This window comes from Pan troglodytes, chromosome 21, assembly GCF_028858775.2.
Source record: "Pan troglodytes isolate AG18354 chromosome 21, NHGRI_mPanTro3-v2.0_pri, whole genome shotgun sequence".
Taxonomy (NCBI): Eukaryota; Metazoa; Chordata; class Mammalia; order Primates; family Hominidae; genus Pan; species Pan troglodytes.
Genome location: NC_072419.2, coordinates 7,974,135 through 7,986,267, shown reverse-complemented (window position 1 = coordinate 7,986,267; position 12,133 = coordinate 7,974,135). Strand labels below are relative to the sequence as shown.

General features: G+C 55.9%; 1 protein-coding gene across 17 annotated transcripts in view; it reads right to left on the bottom strand.

The window, feature by feature from the left end:
- Positions 1 to 367: 367 nt before the first annotated feature.
- SNPH (syntaphilin) overlaps positions 368 to 12,133 on the bottom strand; it is a 42,434-nt gene continuing 30,668 nt past the window's right edge. For 15 of the 17 annotated variants that reach the window (XM_009436669.4, XM_016937284.3, XM_016937285.3 and 12 more), the window contains 3 exons: positions 11,527 to 11,733; positions 8,055 to 8,204; positions 368 to 4,825 (listed from right to left, as the gene is read on the bottom strand). In XM_009436669.4, coding sequence (XP_009434944.1) covers positions 3,649 to 4,825; positions 8,055 to 8,204; positions 11,527 to 11,733 — 1,534 coding nt within the window. In that variant the 3' untranslated portion in view covers positions 368 to 3,648. The remainder of the gene's footprint in view (positions 4,826 to 8,054; positions 8,205 to 11,526; positions 11,734 to 12,133) is intronic. The other 2 variants (XM_016937292.3, XM_525243.7) reach the window with 1 other exon arrangement.

Sequence of the window (12,133 nt, the reverse complement as noted above, 5' to 3'; positions counted from 1 at the left end):
CACTGGCTTTGGGGCACCCCCCATGTGACCGTGGCTGCTTCTGCTTCTGCTTCTGCAGAGTGGGCATGAGAAGCCACTTCAGGGGGTGTTGGGGAAAGTGAGACGCGATGTGCTCATGGCGCCCAGCAGGGTGTGCCATGTGGGGGCAGGGGGAGGTGGCTCCAGACCCTGAGCCTGACCCCAAGAGGGCAGTGGTGCCTCAGCCCCAGCAGCTCTCCGCTTCCCCGCACGTCAGAGACGATCGCTGCCCGCGTGGCTTTTTCCTGTGCGAGTGTTGTGACCCCTGCGCTGGAGGAAGATGGTGTGAACCCTCCCACTGCCCCCCCTTAGAGAAACCACCCAGTATAAAGAAAACAGGCCAAGGGGCTTGCTGTGTTTTCATGCTTTAATTCAGAGTTGTCTGCTGCAGGTACAACTCTGTCTGAACAAAAGGACAAAGGAGACAAGAGTCAAGATCCCTCCCCGCCTCCCCACTTCCCACATCCCCTGAATTCTTCGTGAAGGGGATGGCCTAATATGGGAATGCACTGTGACCCGTTTGCATTGTCCCCTAGGTCAGAGAGGGGGTTGTGAGTTCTCTGGGCAGAGGCCCCTGGGTAGGCCTTGGCCCCAGAACCTTGCAGTTTGTCCCACCCCTCCGCAAAGTGCTGTAAGATACCCCTGCGCTTGTGGCAATTGGGAAGGGTGTGTCAGTGAGAAGCTAAGTGATCCCCTTGGGAGAAATCTACAATAAACTCCACTCAAGCCCAGCTCTCTGTGCAGAGCCCGGGCCCCAGCGTCCAATTCCTGCCTGAGCCTGGACTGGCCGGGCAGTAGTGCCACTCTGGCCCGAGCCCTAGAACTCAGGAGAAGCCACGTCTGGCCGCTAGGCTCCAGAAGGTGGTTCCTGGGGACACTGTTCCTCAGGACCTCATCGGCTCTTGCCAGACGCTGGGGAAAGGGGAGGCCCCAAAGATTTCCGTTTCAGAGGCTGAGGGCAGGAGGAAAAGGTCGCAGCCCAACGGGAGGAGGTATTAGGCAGGAAGGAAAAGGGTCGCTGTGGAGGGTGAGCTCTCTCAGGGGGAGGCCCCGCCCCATCTTTGCCCTCCCAGCCCCATGTGTGCCCTGCCTCTTCAGGGCATGGCACCTGAGCAGCAGCTGCCGCACCTCCACCGCCTGGAGCCTCACAGGCAGCCTGCACCTTTGCATAGATGCAGGATCTGAGCACACACACATGCACTCCAGAGCTGGGCCAGGGCCACCGGCCACCACAGTCCCAGGGCCTGTCCCAGGGCTGAGTGGGGAGCTGCTCCCTCCACTGACAAGAAGAAAAGCCCATCGAAGGCCCCAGGAGAACCCCCGAAAGAGAGGACCCTCAACACTGTGGGCCAGGGCCCTCGTGACCCACACCGGTGGTCTCAGGCCAGAACAGGAGTAGACGGCTGCTGCTGGCTACACTCACCTCCTCCACAGGCCTCAGGCCCAACCACAGCCCAGTCCTCCACAGGTGGCTTCTCTAGCAGCAGAGACAGAGTAGACTGTGGCCCCAGCCCTGTCACATCCACCAAAACACAAGACACAATAGGAAGGCCACAGACGCAAGACACAGACAGGAGCAGAGGGGCTTGAAGCTTGACTAAATTCCAGTGGTGAAAAATAGAGAGATTTTATGTTGTCAAATATAGTTCATACATTTCTTTTCTCGGCAAAGCTTTGACTATGTCTAAGGAGACTACGCAGCTCCGTGAGTGCGCGGCACAGGAGGCTGGGTCCGCAGCCAGTCCCGGCTTGGCTTTGGATTGGTTTTGTCCACTGCCCCCTCCGTGGCATGGCCACAGTGTCCTGCGGGGGCAGCCCCAGCCAGGCCTCAGGCATCTGGGTTTGGTTTGGCTGGGCTGGGGCTTATTCCACAAAGGTTGGCTGGTCTGAGGCCCTGACCAAGGCGGGGGGAGCTTTGGAGGCACAAAGCGTGTGGCAGAGGGGGCTCCTGCCCCGAGGGCTGGGCCAGCCGCCCCCTCCCAGTGCATGCAGGTGCCCCGCCTCACGTGGAGGGCACCGAGCAGAAGGGCAGAGCCCATGAGTTAGGCAATGGCTGTTGGAGCATTGGGGTGAGGGCAAGCAACCTTGGCAGATAACCAGAGTGGCCCTTAGGCCAGAGGGGCGAGTAAGACACAGGGTCCCTCCAAGCCCCCAGAGGTGGGGCCTAGCCTCTGAAGAGTGGGTGGGACAACCAGATGGGTGTAACCCCTGTGGGGGAAGAGGAGTGAGTTTACTTGGTAAAATACTAATGGTAATAAGAATGTCAGCAGCGTGGCTGGGGGACTCAGTATGGTCCCGGGAAAAGAGTTGGGGCAGTGAACTTCCCAGGCCGACTGGCCTTGGGCTGGGAGCAGGGAGGCTGCAGGGCGCCCACCTGCTCTGCCACACCCCTGCCTAGGAAACCTATCCCAGGACACCCTGCTTTGGCCTGGATGAACATCGTGGCTTCAGTATGCGCCATCCTGCGATTCATCCTGCCAGAATCCCCCACCCTCCTCCAGAGGCAGGGAGGTTTAAGGTTTAGGAACCCTCATCTCAGACAGCAAGCAGCCACCTCACTGGAGACCCTTGGATGGCTGAGAACCAACCCCAAAGTGAACATAGTGCAAAGCAGAAGTTGGGCCCGAGGGCCCCAGAGAAACTCGGGGCAAGTTTCTGGGGGCAGTCATGGCCTCTGGCTTTTTCAGTAAGCTGTGGGTTCCTGAGTCCAGCCCTGCCTCCCAGCCTGCAGATGAGATGGCCTCACCTTGGAAGGCTGGGGGAGCCCCCTTGGGTTTCTGCCCCTGCCTCCTCTTCTTGTGCTGGTGGATTCTCCAGCTGGGAGCTGGGACTCAGGCAGGCCCTCCTACCCCAGCACTGAGCTTGCCGGGCTTAGCTACCTCACAGGAATAATGACTGACACACCCAGAAGTGCCAAGAGGAAAGGGATGACGGGAAAGCCTGGGATGAACAGACAGACACAGAACCCACACTGCCCTCCGCCACCTTGCGCCCAGCCCCGTCTCTCCTCCAGCCTGTGGCCTTGACTGAGCTCCTGAGTCCCAAGGTGGGGAGCAGTCTGGGTAGGCTGCAATGCCGGCCGGCCCAGTGGTTCTGGCCTCTGCTCTGAGCCCTGGGTCAGTGATCTGCACTTCAGGCCATGGCTGCCTCCATTTGAGGAGAGAGCACTGGCCCAGGAGCCTGGGCTGCGGGCAAGGTGGCTTGGAAGAGACGGCATGGAGTGAGCAGGGCACTGGACAGGATGGTGCAGGGCAGGGGCCTATGGGCAACTCAAGCCCGGCTTCCCCACATGAAGACAGCCAGAGACTTCCTGAGCAGGGCTGGCCCTGTCTGAAGAGCCAAGGGGACAGAGGGGCCGGGTTGGCCCTCGCTCCCTCCCCTCCCTGCAATTTGTCCAGCTGGTGTACCTCCTGCCTTGGGTCCCCCTTCCCTGCTCTCCATCGAAGCTTTGGGATGCCTTTCTCCAACCCCTGCTCCTTCCACGAGACTGTTTTAACATCTTGAAAAAAAGAAACAGTTCCACACCCAAAACTAAATAAATAAGATGATGCCCATGGGAGAAGGGAGGGGGGAACGGCATCCCTACAATCAGTGGTCAGGCCGCAGGCGCCGCTGCCGGAATGGGCCCCCTCAGAGCTGGGAGCCGCCGCCCGCTGGGCTGGGACTCGGCTGGCTCAGCGAGCGGCAGCTGATCCTGCGGATGGAGTGCAAGGCCACAGTGCAGCAGCCCCGCAGCAGGGAGCTGATGTTGTAGATGGGCTGGCCCTGGCGCCGCTGGGAGCGGCAAAGCCAGGCCACCGTGGGCACGGCCGGCACCACCACAGCCAGCAGATCCACGATGTAGTGGCGGCTCCAGTAGCTCTTGGGCTCCTTCTCAGCCACGGCAGCCTCCTCCTCCTCCTCCATGGGGCACACCACGCTCACCGACTGGCCAGGGTTGGGGTTGGCACCAGGCCGCTGTGGGGTGGGTCCACGGGTGATGGGCTCTGGGGCCTCTAGCTCATCACCCACTGTCACCACCACTGCTGAGTTGGGGTCTCTGGGCCCTGAAGGGTGGGCATCCAGCTCTGGGCACCTGTCCCCTGACTCAGGGTCTGTCCCACAGACCTGGGCCTGGGTCACTTTCTCCAGGATGGTGTCAAGGTCAGGCTGGTACTGCACGAAGTCTGTCTGGATGGCACGCTCCTGCATGCAGCTGGCCTGCACACCGGCCTCCATGCCACACAGCAGCTTCTCATAGGTGTTGCTGGCAGGGAAGCGGGGGCCCAGGCCAAAGGAGCTGTGCAGCGAGGTCTCCTCGGTGCCACAGTCCACCCCCGACGACAGCAGGCTGCTGGCCTCCAGCGCGTCCGTCCGGCTCAGTGTGTCATCGGCTGCTGCAAAGCCACTGTCTGCCCCATCCTCAGCAGAGCCGCTGGAGGGATCACCCGGCTGGCGGTCACCACAGACAGCCGGGTCACTCAGCTTGGTGTAGGTGGAGCTGCGGGTGAGGGAGCGGGCAGGGGACCCACCGGCTGACTCCCCAGTGCCATCCTCCTTGGCCATGCCATTCTGGGCCACCTCCATGCTGTGCAGCAGCGTCTCCAGCTTCTTGTTCTGGATGTTGATGTCCACGAAGTACTTCTGCAGCCCCTTGTCCTTGTCAATCAGGTTGTTCTTGACAGTGTCGATGACCTGCTTGAGCTGCTTGATCTCCTTTCGGGCCTCCTTCAGGGCCAGCTGGGCCTCCACGCGGTGGCACTCCTCCTCGATCCAGTCCTCCTGCATGCGTGACAGCTGCGTCTTCAGGTCATCAATCTCTGTGTCCCTGCGAGCCGAGGAGACACACACACGCTCACTGCCTGCCTGCCTGGTCTGTCACCGCCAAGGACAGGCAGGGAGAGGACAATGTTGCCAAGGATGAAGGGCCCTGTGCTGCTGTGGCTCAGAACCCAAAACAGAAGGACAAACTCAATGCCTTCTTATTATAGTGGGGAGTGAGAGTGGCTGGGGAGAGGGGCTGAGGGGTGAAGACAGGAGAAGCCTCTGCCTGGAGAGAGAAGAAAGGTCGGGAGGAGACACCACTCGCATTCCCTCCCCCACCCCACCACCCCCAGAATGCCGACAACTCTCAACATTCAAATCCATCATCTAGAGAAGAGACTAGACAACAAAGATCCTCATAAGTTTTATAGCTACTGCTATAAAAACCTAATAAAATCTTAATGTGAAACAACAAAAACTAGGCAGAAAATCTCTGCTCTATAGAAAGTGATGTAGCCTCCTACTACCTACTACAGCAGGTTGCAGAAAGTTTCAGTGGAGGAATATTTGGCCAGAGACCCCAGGGGAGAGAAATGACAGCTTTCAATGTTGGGGGAGGCTGATGATTTCACATCATCCCTCATGCAGAGCGATGAGAAGTGGTGGGTGGAACGGGAGAGTGGTAAGAACAGGGTGGCTCTCATCTATCCATGCTAGAAGCTTCTTTGTATCTTTGTATCTCCTTGTATCTTGTATCTTAAAGAGGAAAAGCTGAAAAGATCAACGAGAAAGGCATAGAGTTACTCCTGAGCGACGGGGGCAAGCACCAGGTGAACAAGATAGTCGGCAGACTCTTGTCCAGAAATGCTCAGGCTTTTCAAATTCCCGAGTCACAGATGAATCCAGGGGTGCAAGGGGAGGGAGATAAGTTAGAAAAATATGCCATCAGGTCTAGAGGTAAAACCAGAGTGAGACAGAATGGTGACTGATTAACACCAGTGAGGAAGAAGGAAAATCATCCAGGAGACGTCAAACCCTGTCCTGGGCATTTTCGCTCACTTCCTAGTGGCAGCCCACATGAGCCCCCTCAGCCTAAACCCTACATTCCCATCCGTAAAATCTACAAATGCCGTGCCTGTCACTCTGGGGTTCATCAGCCCAGCAGAATGACTGTCCCAGATCAAGCACCATATACTTTTCAAAGCCAGATCAGAATTTTCCTTCAGGAAATGGGCCCAGGAATCTCATTCCACAATATGCTGGAGGGACTGGGGGCTGAGGGGATGCAGCGGCCATAAAGGTCAGCAATGGTATCACCTAGAAGGGGCCCATCCACCCATCAGGACACAGCTGGAGCTGCTTAGAGTGCCAATAACAGACAAGGCAACAGGTACTGAGGGGCAGGAGATACTTGGCCTTCACCCTTCCTGCCTCCAGGTGGGGGGCCCACTCTAGGTAACCCTTTTGGCCTCTCACCCTGCTCCTCACTCACACCTCACCCTGGGAGAAAGAGTGAGTTTGAAAGAAGGAACTGGGCATGATCTGCTCAGCCAGTCTCTGCCTCTCTCTCCCTGGGGCCCAGCCAAACCCCAGGGAGCCATGGCTTCGAGCCCTGTCCACGCCTCAGTGGGCATCACATTTGAAGTGCGTCTTGGAGGGTAAGTCTGCCCAGGGAGCAAGATAGAAGGCAGGGCATCTCAAGTAGTGGGGACACAGATACGAAAGCACAGAGGTGCAAAAGCCATGGTGTCTTTGAGGAACAGAAGGTGGGCCACTGCAGGAAGCACAGGCATGAAACTCGATATGGAGAGAGTGTGGGGAGAGTGACAGTATTTCATGTAAAGACCTGCAGTGGGTTCCTGTGGGAGTAACAGGCAGACAGTGACCGGGGAGTCAAGGTGTTAGCACACCCACACCGGGGCATCCTGCCCAAACCACACAGGGCAGATGGTCTGCTCTAAGCCGTGGGGCTGGCCCTAGAAATGAAGCTGGGAGATGGGCCATCTGCTCCCTGAGGCATTAGTGCAAAAGGCCACGCAGATCCTGGGCATCATTGGGAAGATGAGGGAAAATAAAAATAGAAATCCTCCCTCTGCCGACAATGAAGCTCGCTGAATGCTACCCGTAACCGCCTGTAGTTTAAAACCACAACAAATCCAAACCGGATTGGCTGCTTGGCAGAGCTGTGGTCAAGAACGATGTGGTCATGCATACAGCGTGATCCCATTTATATGAAATGTCCAGAATAGACAAATCCATAGAGACAGAAAACTTAGTGGTTGCCAGGGACTAGGGTGGTTGGAGAGAAGTTGGCGGTGATTGCTAATGGGAATGGGGTTTATTTTGAGGTGATAGAAATGTTTATGAAATTAGATAGTGGTCATGGTTGCAAAATTCTGTGACTAAACTAACAATCATCTGATTGTACACTTTTGATAGGTGAATTATATGGTATGTAAGTTACATTGCAATAAAGCTGCTGTATTAAAAAAAAAAAAAGAAAGAAAGGAAAAAAGGAGCGATCATCGTGCCTGCTCTGAGCTCCAGCCCCACACAGCACCTTGGCCAGCTCACAATAGGCTGCATGTTTGCATAGACACAGTCCCGAGAAGGATAGTTAAGACAGTGGGAGATCAACGCCCTGAAGTGTAGATCACAAAGATGAAGCCACTGGGCTTGGAGGGTAGAAGCTGGGAGGGTTGGGATTAAGCACTTGAGAATGAGCTCAGACGGCCTGCGGGGGCTCCTGGGAGACACCTGGGCTGGGGAGGAGCTCAGCAAAAGGCTTCTCATCATCATCCTCCACAGCAGGAAGTAGATGGCTTCTGGGGCCTGAAGTCGAGGTTGGCCACAAGCCCTCTGGTGACTCACTCAGGAGGAAGCGAGGAAGGATAAAGAGTTGTTTCTCCCCCAAAAGAGACAAGTAAGTCAGAGAGAAGCCCTGTGCTCCAACTCCTGGAAGATGGGAGCCAGAGGAAAAGAAGCAGCCAAAGGAGCTGCCAGGCTGAAGCTGGGAAAGGACAGCACAGGCAGGAGGCCCCACAGGACAGGCCCTCATGGGAAACTGCTCCCGCCTGGCCCCCAACAGCCTCGTGGAGCAGTCAAGGTGAGTAGCTGCTGGGGATGAGGGTCTGCAAGTGGGCTCAAATGAGGCTTTGCTGGGAAGGAGAGAGCAGATGGATGCTGGGAGACCCCCAGCCACTCCTCCTTCCAAGAGGCACCCCAGAGCCCCGGTTTCCCTGAGTGTGGAGCTGGTGGGGTACCCCCAGGGCTGCTCGTGGCCACCCGCTCACCGGTCCTGGAGCCGGTCCTGCGTGTCCTTCAGCCGGGCTTTCAGGTGCCGGATGCACACCTCCTTCTGCTGCAGGGGGGTCAGGTACTGCTCCGGGGTCGGGGGCTTGATGCCATGGTTGTCACTGCAGAGCGTGTATTTCATGGAGCGCCTGCAAGGGGACGCCCATCATCAGGGAGGGAGGAAGAGGTCAGGCAAGGCACAGGTGCTTTACCTCTGGGGAGCAAGGGGACACCAGCCTCACCATCCCTGGCCACCAGATGCTCCAAGCCAGGCCTCCCACACAAGGCAGGAGAACCCTCAGCCTTCTGGAAGGTGGGTTTTAGTAGAGTTCCTCTAAGTGAAGACCATCATGTCAGGATGCGGGCTTCAGGGCTCCTCTAGTTAGGGCTGGGTGGGGAGATATATCCCAGAGCATATGTGTAAACCTGGAACCAGGCCAAGCACTTGACCAATGCCATCAATCCTTATAGCAGCCCTGAAGTAGGGACTATCTTCATCTTTTAGAGGGGCCGCTGGCCTCAGAGAGGTTAGCTCTTGCCCCGAGCCCCTCAGACAATCCTGGTAGTGTGCCCCAGAACCCAGGTACCTCGTCTTCCAACCTAGAGAATGAGTTTGAAGGCTGGAAACTGAGGTGTAAGTGGCAGATTCTGGGTCTGCATGGCAGACAAGGACTCACCCCCACACAGCAGGATACATCTCCCAGGTGGAGGCAGAAGCTCTCCTCTCTAGAGCTGACACCCCTCACAGCCTGGGGACAGGGAGGGCAGACACGCGCAGGCACAGCTGTCTCCATATACGCCCTGGCACTCTCACTCCTCACCCCCACTGCATACACGTGGGTGAGCACTACATGCACACACACTTCCTGGGATGTCAATTCCCAGTCCATTCACACCTGCATGCCCACATACATGGAGACACACTTGTGCCTCGCAGGTACTCACACATACTAGGGCACCAGCCCAGGCACATGTTCACACTTTCACCTCCGGGGGCACATGGGAGCACACACGTGAACACCTGCCGGCTCTGGGCAGGGACCTGTCCACTGCAGTACTCTGGGGTGGCAGCAGGCCGGAAGTGCACTGCTCCCAGCACAGGGCGGCACTGACATGGTGCCCTACCAGGGCAAAGGAGAAGGAATTTCCACCCAGAGGGCAGTCAGGTGCCAGTGGGGGAGGGAGGGCCAGGCTTTCACGGGGAAGGAGAATGCCCCAATTCCACAACAGACTATGGCCCAGCCAGCTCTATTCTCAGTGTCCTGGCTGCTGGTTGTTTTGCTCAAACAGAAACCTTGGATCTTGGCTTAAAACCTGGGCATGTATCTCGCGACTAGAGACTCAGGCCTTGTTGCCATCCAACTCTGCTCCTTGAGGGGAGAGTGACTGGCAGGTCTAGGGAGGGGCAATGTCCCTTTATGAGCCTGGAAAAGGCAGGCCCTGGTGAGGCCCATTTGCTGAAGCAGCCGAGCTGGAGGCAATTTTAAAAGTTCCATGGAAGCTGTATGGTGTTTACCAAGGAAAAAGTACTTGTAAGTCGTAAACTGTCAAAGAGAAAGTGGTGATAGAAGTGGAATGAGAAGTAGTTTTCTTCTATGTACTCACGTCATGGCCCCTAGGTCAACTCAAGCCAAGTCACGCAGGTCTCCTCTCTGCTTGGCAAGGGGCGGAGGAGTCACCCCTTGGCAAGGGGTGGTAGGAGTGGGGGAACCAAGGTTAGCTAAACTAGTAAGGATTGAGGATTAGAGAGGAAGTAACTATTTTACATTCTTTTCATTTTGCTTTCATGAATATTTTCCCCGATATAAAATTTAACACGTGTACATTTTTAGTCACTAGCTCTTTGTAAAAAAAAAAAAATATATATATATATATATATATATATATATATATATATACACACACACACACACACTAAAATTAGAAAGAAAATACGCTGTGACGCATGTTTCTCAGCTATTCCTGCCTTGGAAAGCCTGGCTATTTGCAGAGGGGACCTAACTGTGGCCCCACTGCTCACCCAGGGGCAGCAACCCTTGTTGTGGGGAAGAAGACCCTTTGCTGGGAGCAATTCTCAGCCCTGGGGTTGGGATCACCTCCATGGGCTGCAGTTACGAGGTGTGTTACAAAATCTGTTACTAATAGAAAAGATTAAAGTTGCCAATTATAGAGTTTTCAAAATGTAAATTAATGCTTTACTCCTGTGTCCCCCAGTCTCTGGGGTGGTGTTACAGCCAGGAGGCTGGGGCATGGGTCCTGCACATGGGTGTTACCCATCACGTGTGTCACGGTAGAAATCTAACAGCTGCTGTTTCAGTGGCTCTGGACATCGCTTCACACAAATGACATCCTCTCCACTGAGTCCTCCCAGGAGGTGCTCCAGCCATGGGAGCCACAGGCTGGGCATCTCCTGGCCTTAAGTCAGATCAAAGCTCTAACAACAGGAGGTATCGGTTATTGGCCAACTAGGATGCACAGGCGGTGTGTAGATATCAAGTCACTGAAGCTTCCGAGTTATTAGCTCCACTTTAAAGAAAGGAAATGGAGGCTCAAGACAGGAAGAGACCAAATCCAGAGCCTATGCTCGTTCCCTACACGCCCCAACCTCCCACTTGTATTTCAATGCTGGGGAAGCAGGACAAGGCCTACCATGACAGCTCTTGCTTCCTGGTCTTCCAGGACCTACAGCTCCCCTACACCTGCTTCTCCAACATGATCCTGCTTTGTGAGTCCGAGTTCACCTCACTCAAGACTACAACTTGGCATCTGCTGCATTCGTAACATTTCGCCTTCCAAGCCAGTTCCACCTCTGCCACTCTCAAAGTGTTCCCCTGAGAAATGCATGATGGTAGACACTGCAGGCTGCTTCCCAATACTCATCTTGCTTTCTTCCTAGCGGAACCCCCATTTTGTCTGGGGTGGTACTGTTGTGGGGAAGACACTAACTGGCCCTGCAGCTAGAGTTATTCACATGACCCAGTTCTGGCCAGCAAGAACTGGCAGGATTTGGGGGCAAGCTGTCTCTCTCAGAAAAACAATCTCTGAGAAGGGCTTTGGTCCTTTCCACCTGTTCCTTCCTGGAGGGCAGGCCTTATGCCCTGGAGGTACAGAAGCCACCTGTGATGACAAAGACAAAAGCTGTACACCAAGGATGGTGGAGCAGCGGGAGAAGACACAGGGTCCCTGACACTTCAGGGAGCTGCTGACCCCTGGCTCCTTGTTCTGCGACTATCACCCCTAGTTTGTTTAGGCCACTGTATTTTTTTATGTCCAGCTGTATATTATCATATCCATCTTACAGACAGGAACTGAGGCTCAGAAAGGAGAAATGATCTGCTCAAGGTCACACGGCCAGCGGCTATGCTGGCGTCAGGGGTGGTTAAAACACGACCCTGCTCCCTTACCTCTCCCACCCCAGGACAACCTGTTCCCAGCCAGCAGGGCCAGGCCCAGAGAGGAGGGGCCAATTACCTTGGCGTGGGACTGCTGTCACTGCCCTTGTAGGAGCCAGAATTGCTGCTGCTGCTGAGCGAAGAGGTGCCGTAGGCATCCCGCACGCTCACAGGTGGAGAGGTGCGCCTGGAGGCAGGAAGAAGAGGCAGGTGCTCGTTCTGGCTGGCGGGCAGCTGCGGACACTGGGCGAACACTGCCAGGCCGCTGCGGCCCAAAGTGCCCCCGCTTTGGGGTCACCACAGGGGAGAGAAGCAGGGAGAGAGAGACGCACAGACAGGGGTGACAGAACAGACAGTGCAAATCAAGATGGAAAACCAGAAGAAGGCTGGTCCTCCTGGCTCCCCAGGGACAAGAATGGGGGCCGGCAGGGCTGCAGGGCAAGGGTGGGGCCTCATATGCTCTTATCAAGGTCCTCAACTTCTGGGGTTCCCCAAACCCAGGAGAGGAGATCCCTGCATAGACTGAGACAGAGGTGGAGAAGAATGGGGCAGACAGGGGTGGGGACAGGAGGAGGAGCCTCGGGGGTAAAAACCAAGGGACACCAAGTGAGTCTGAGTGGATGACTGCACGATTCCCCTCCAGTCGTTGTGAAAATCAAACAATACTGATGAGGCTACTGCTGGTA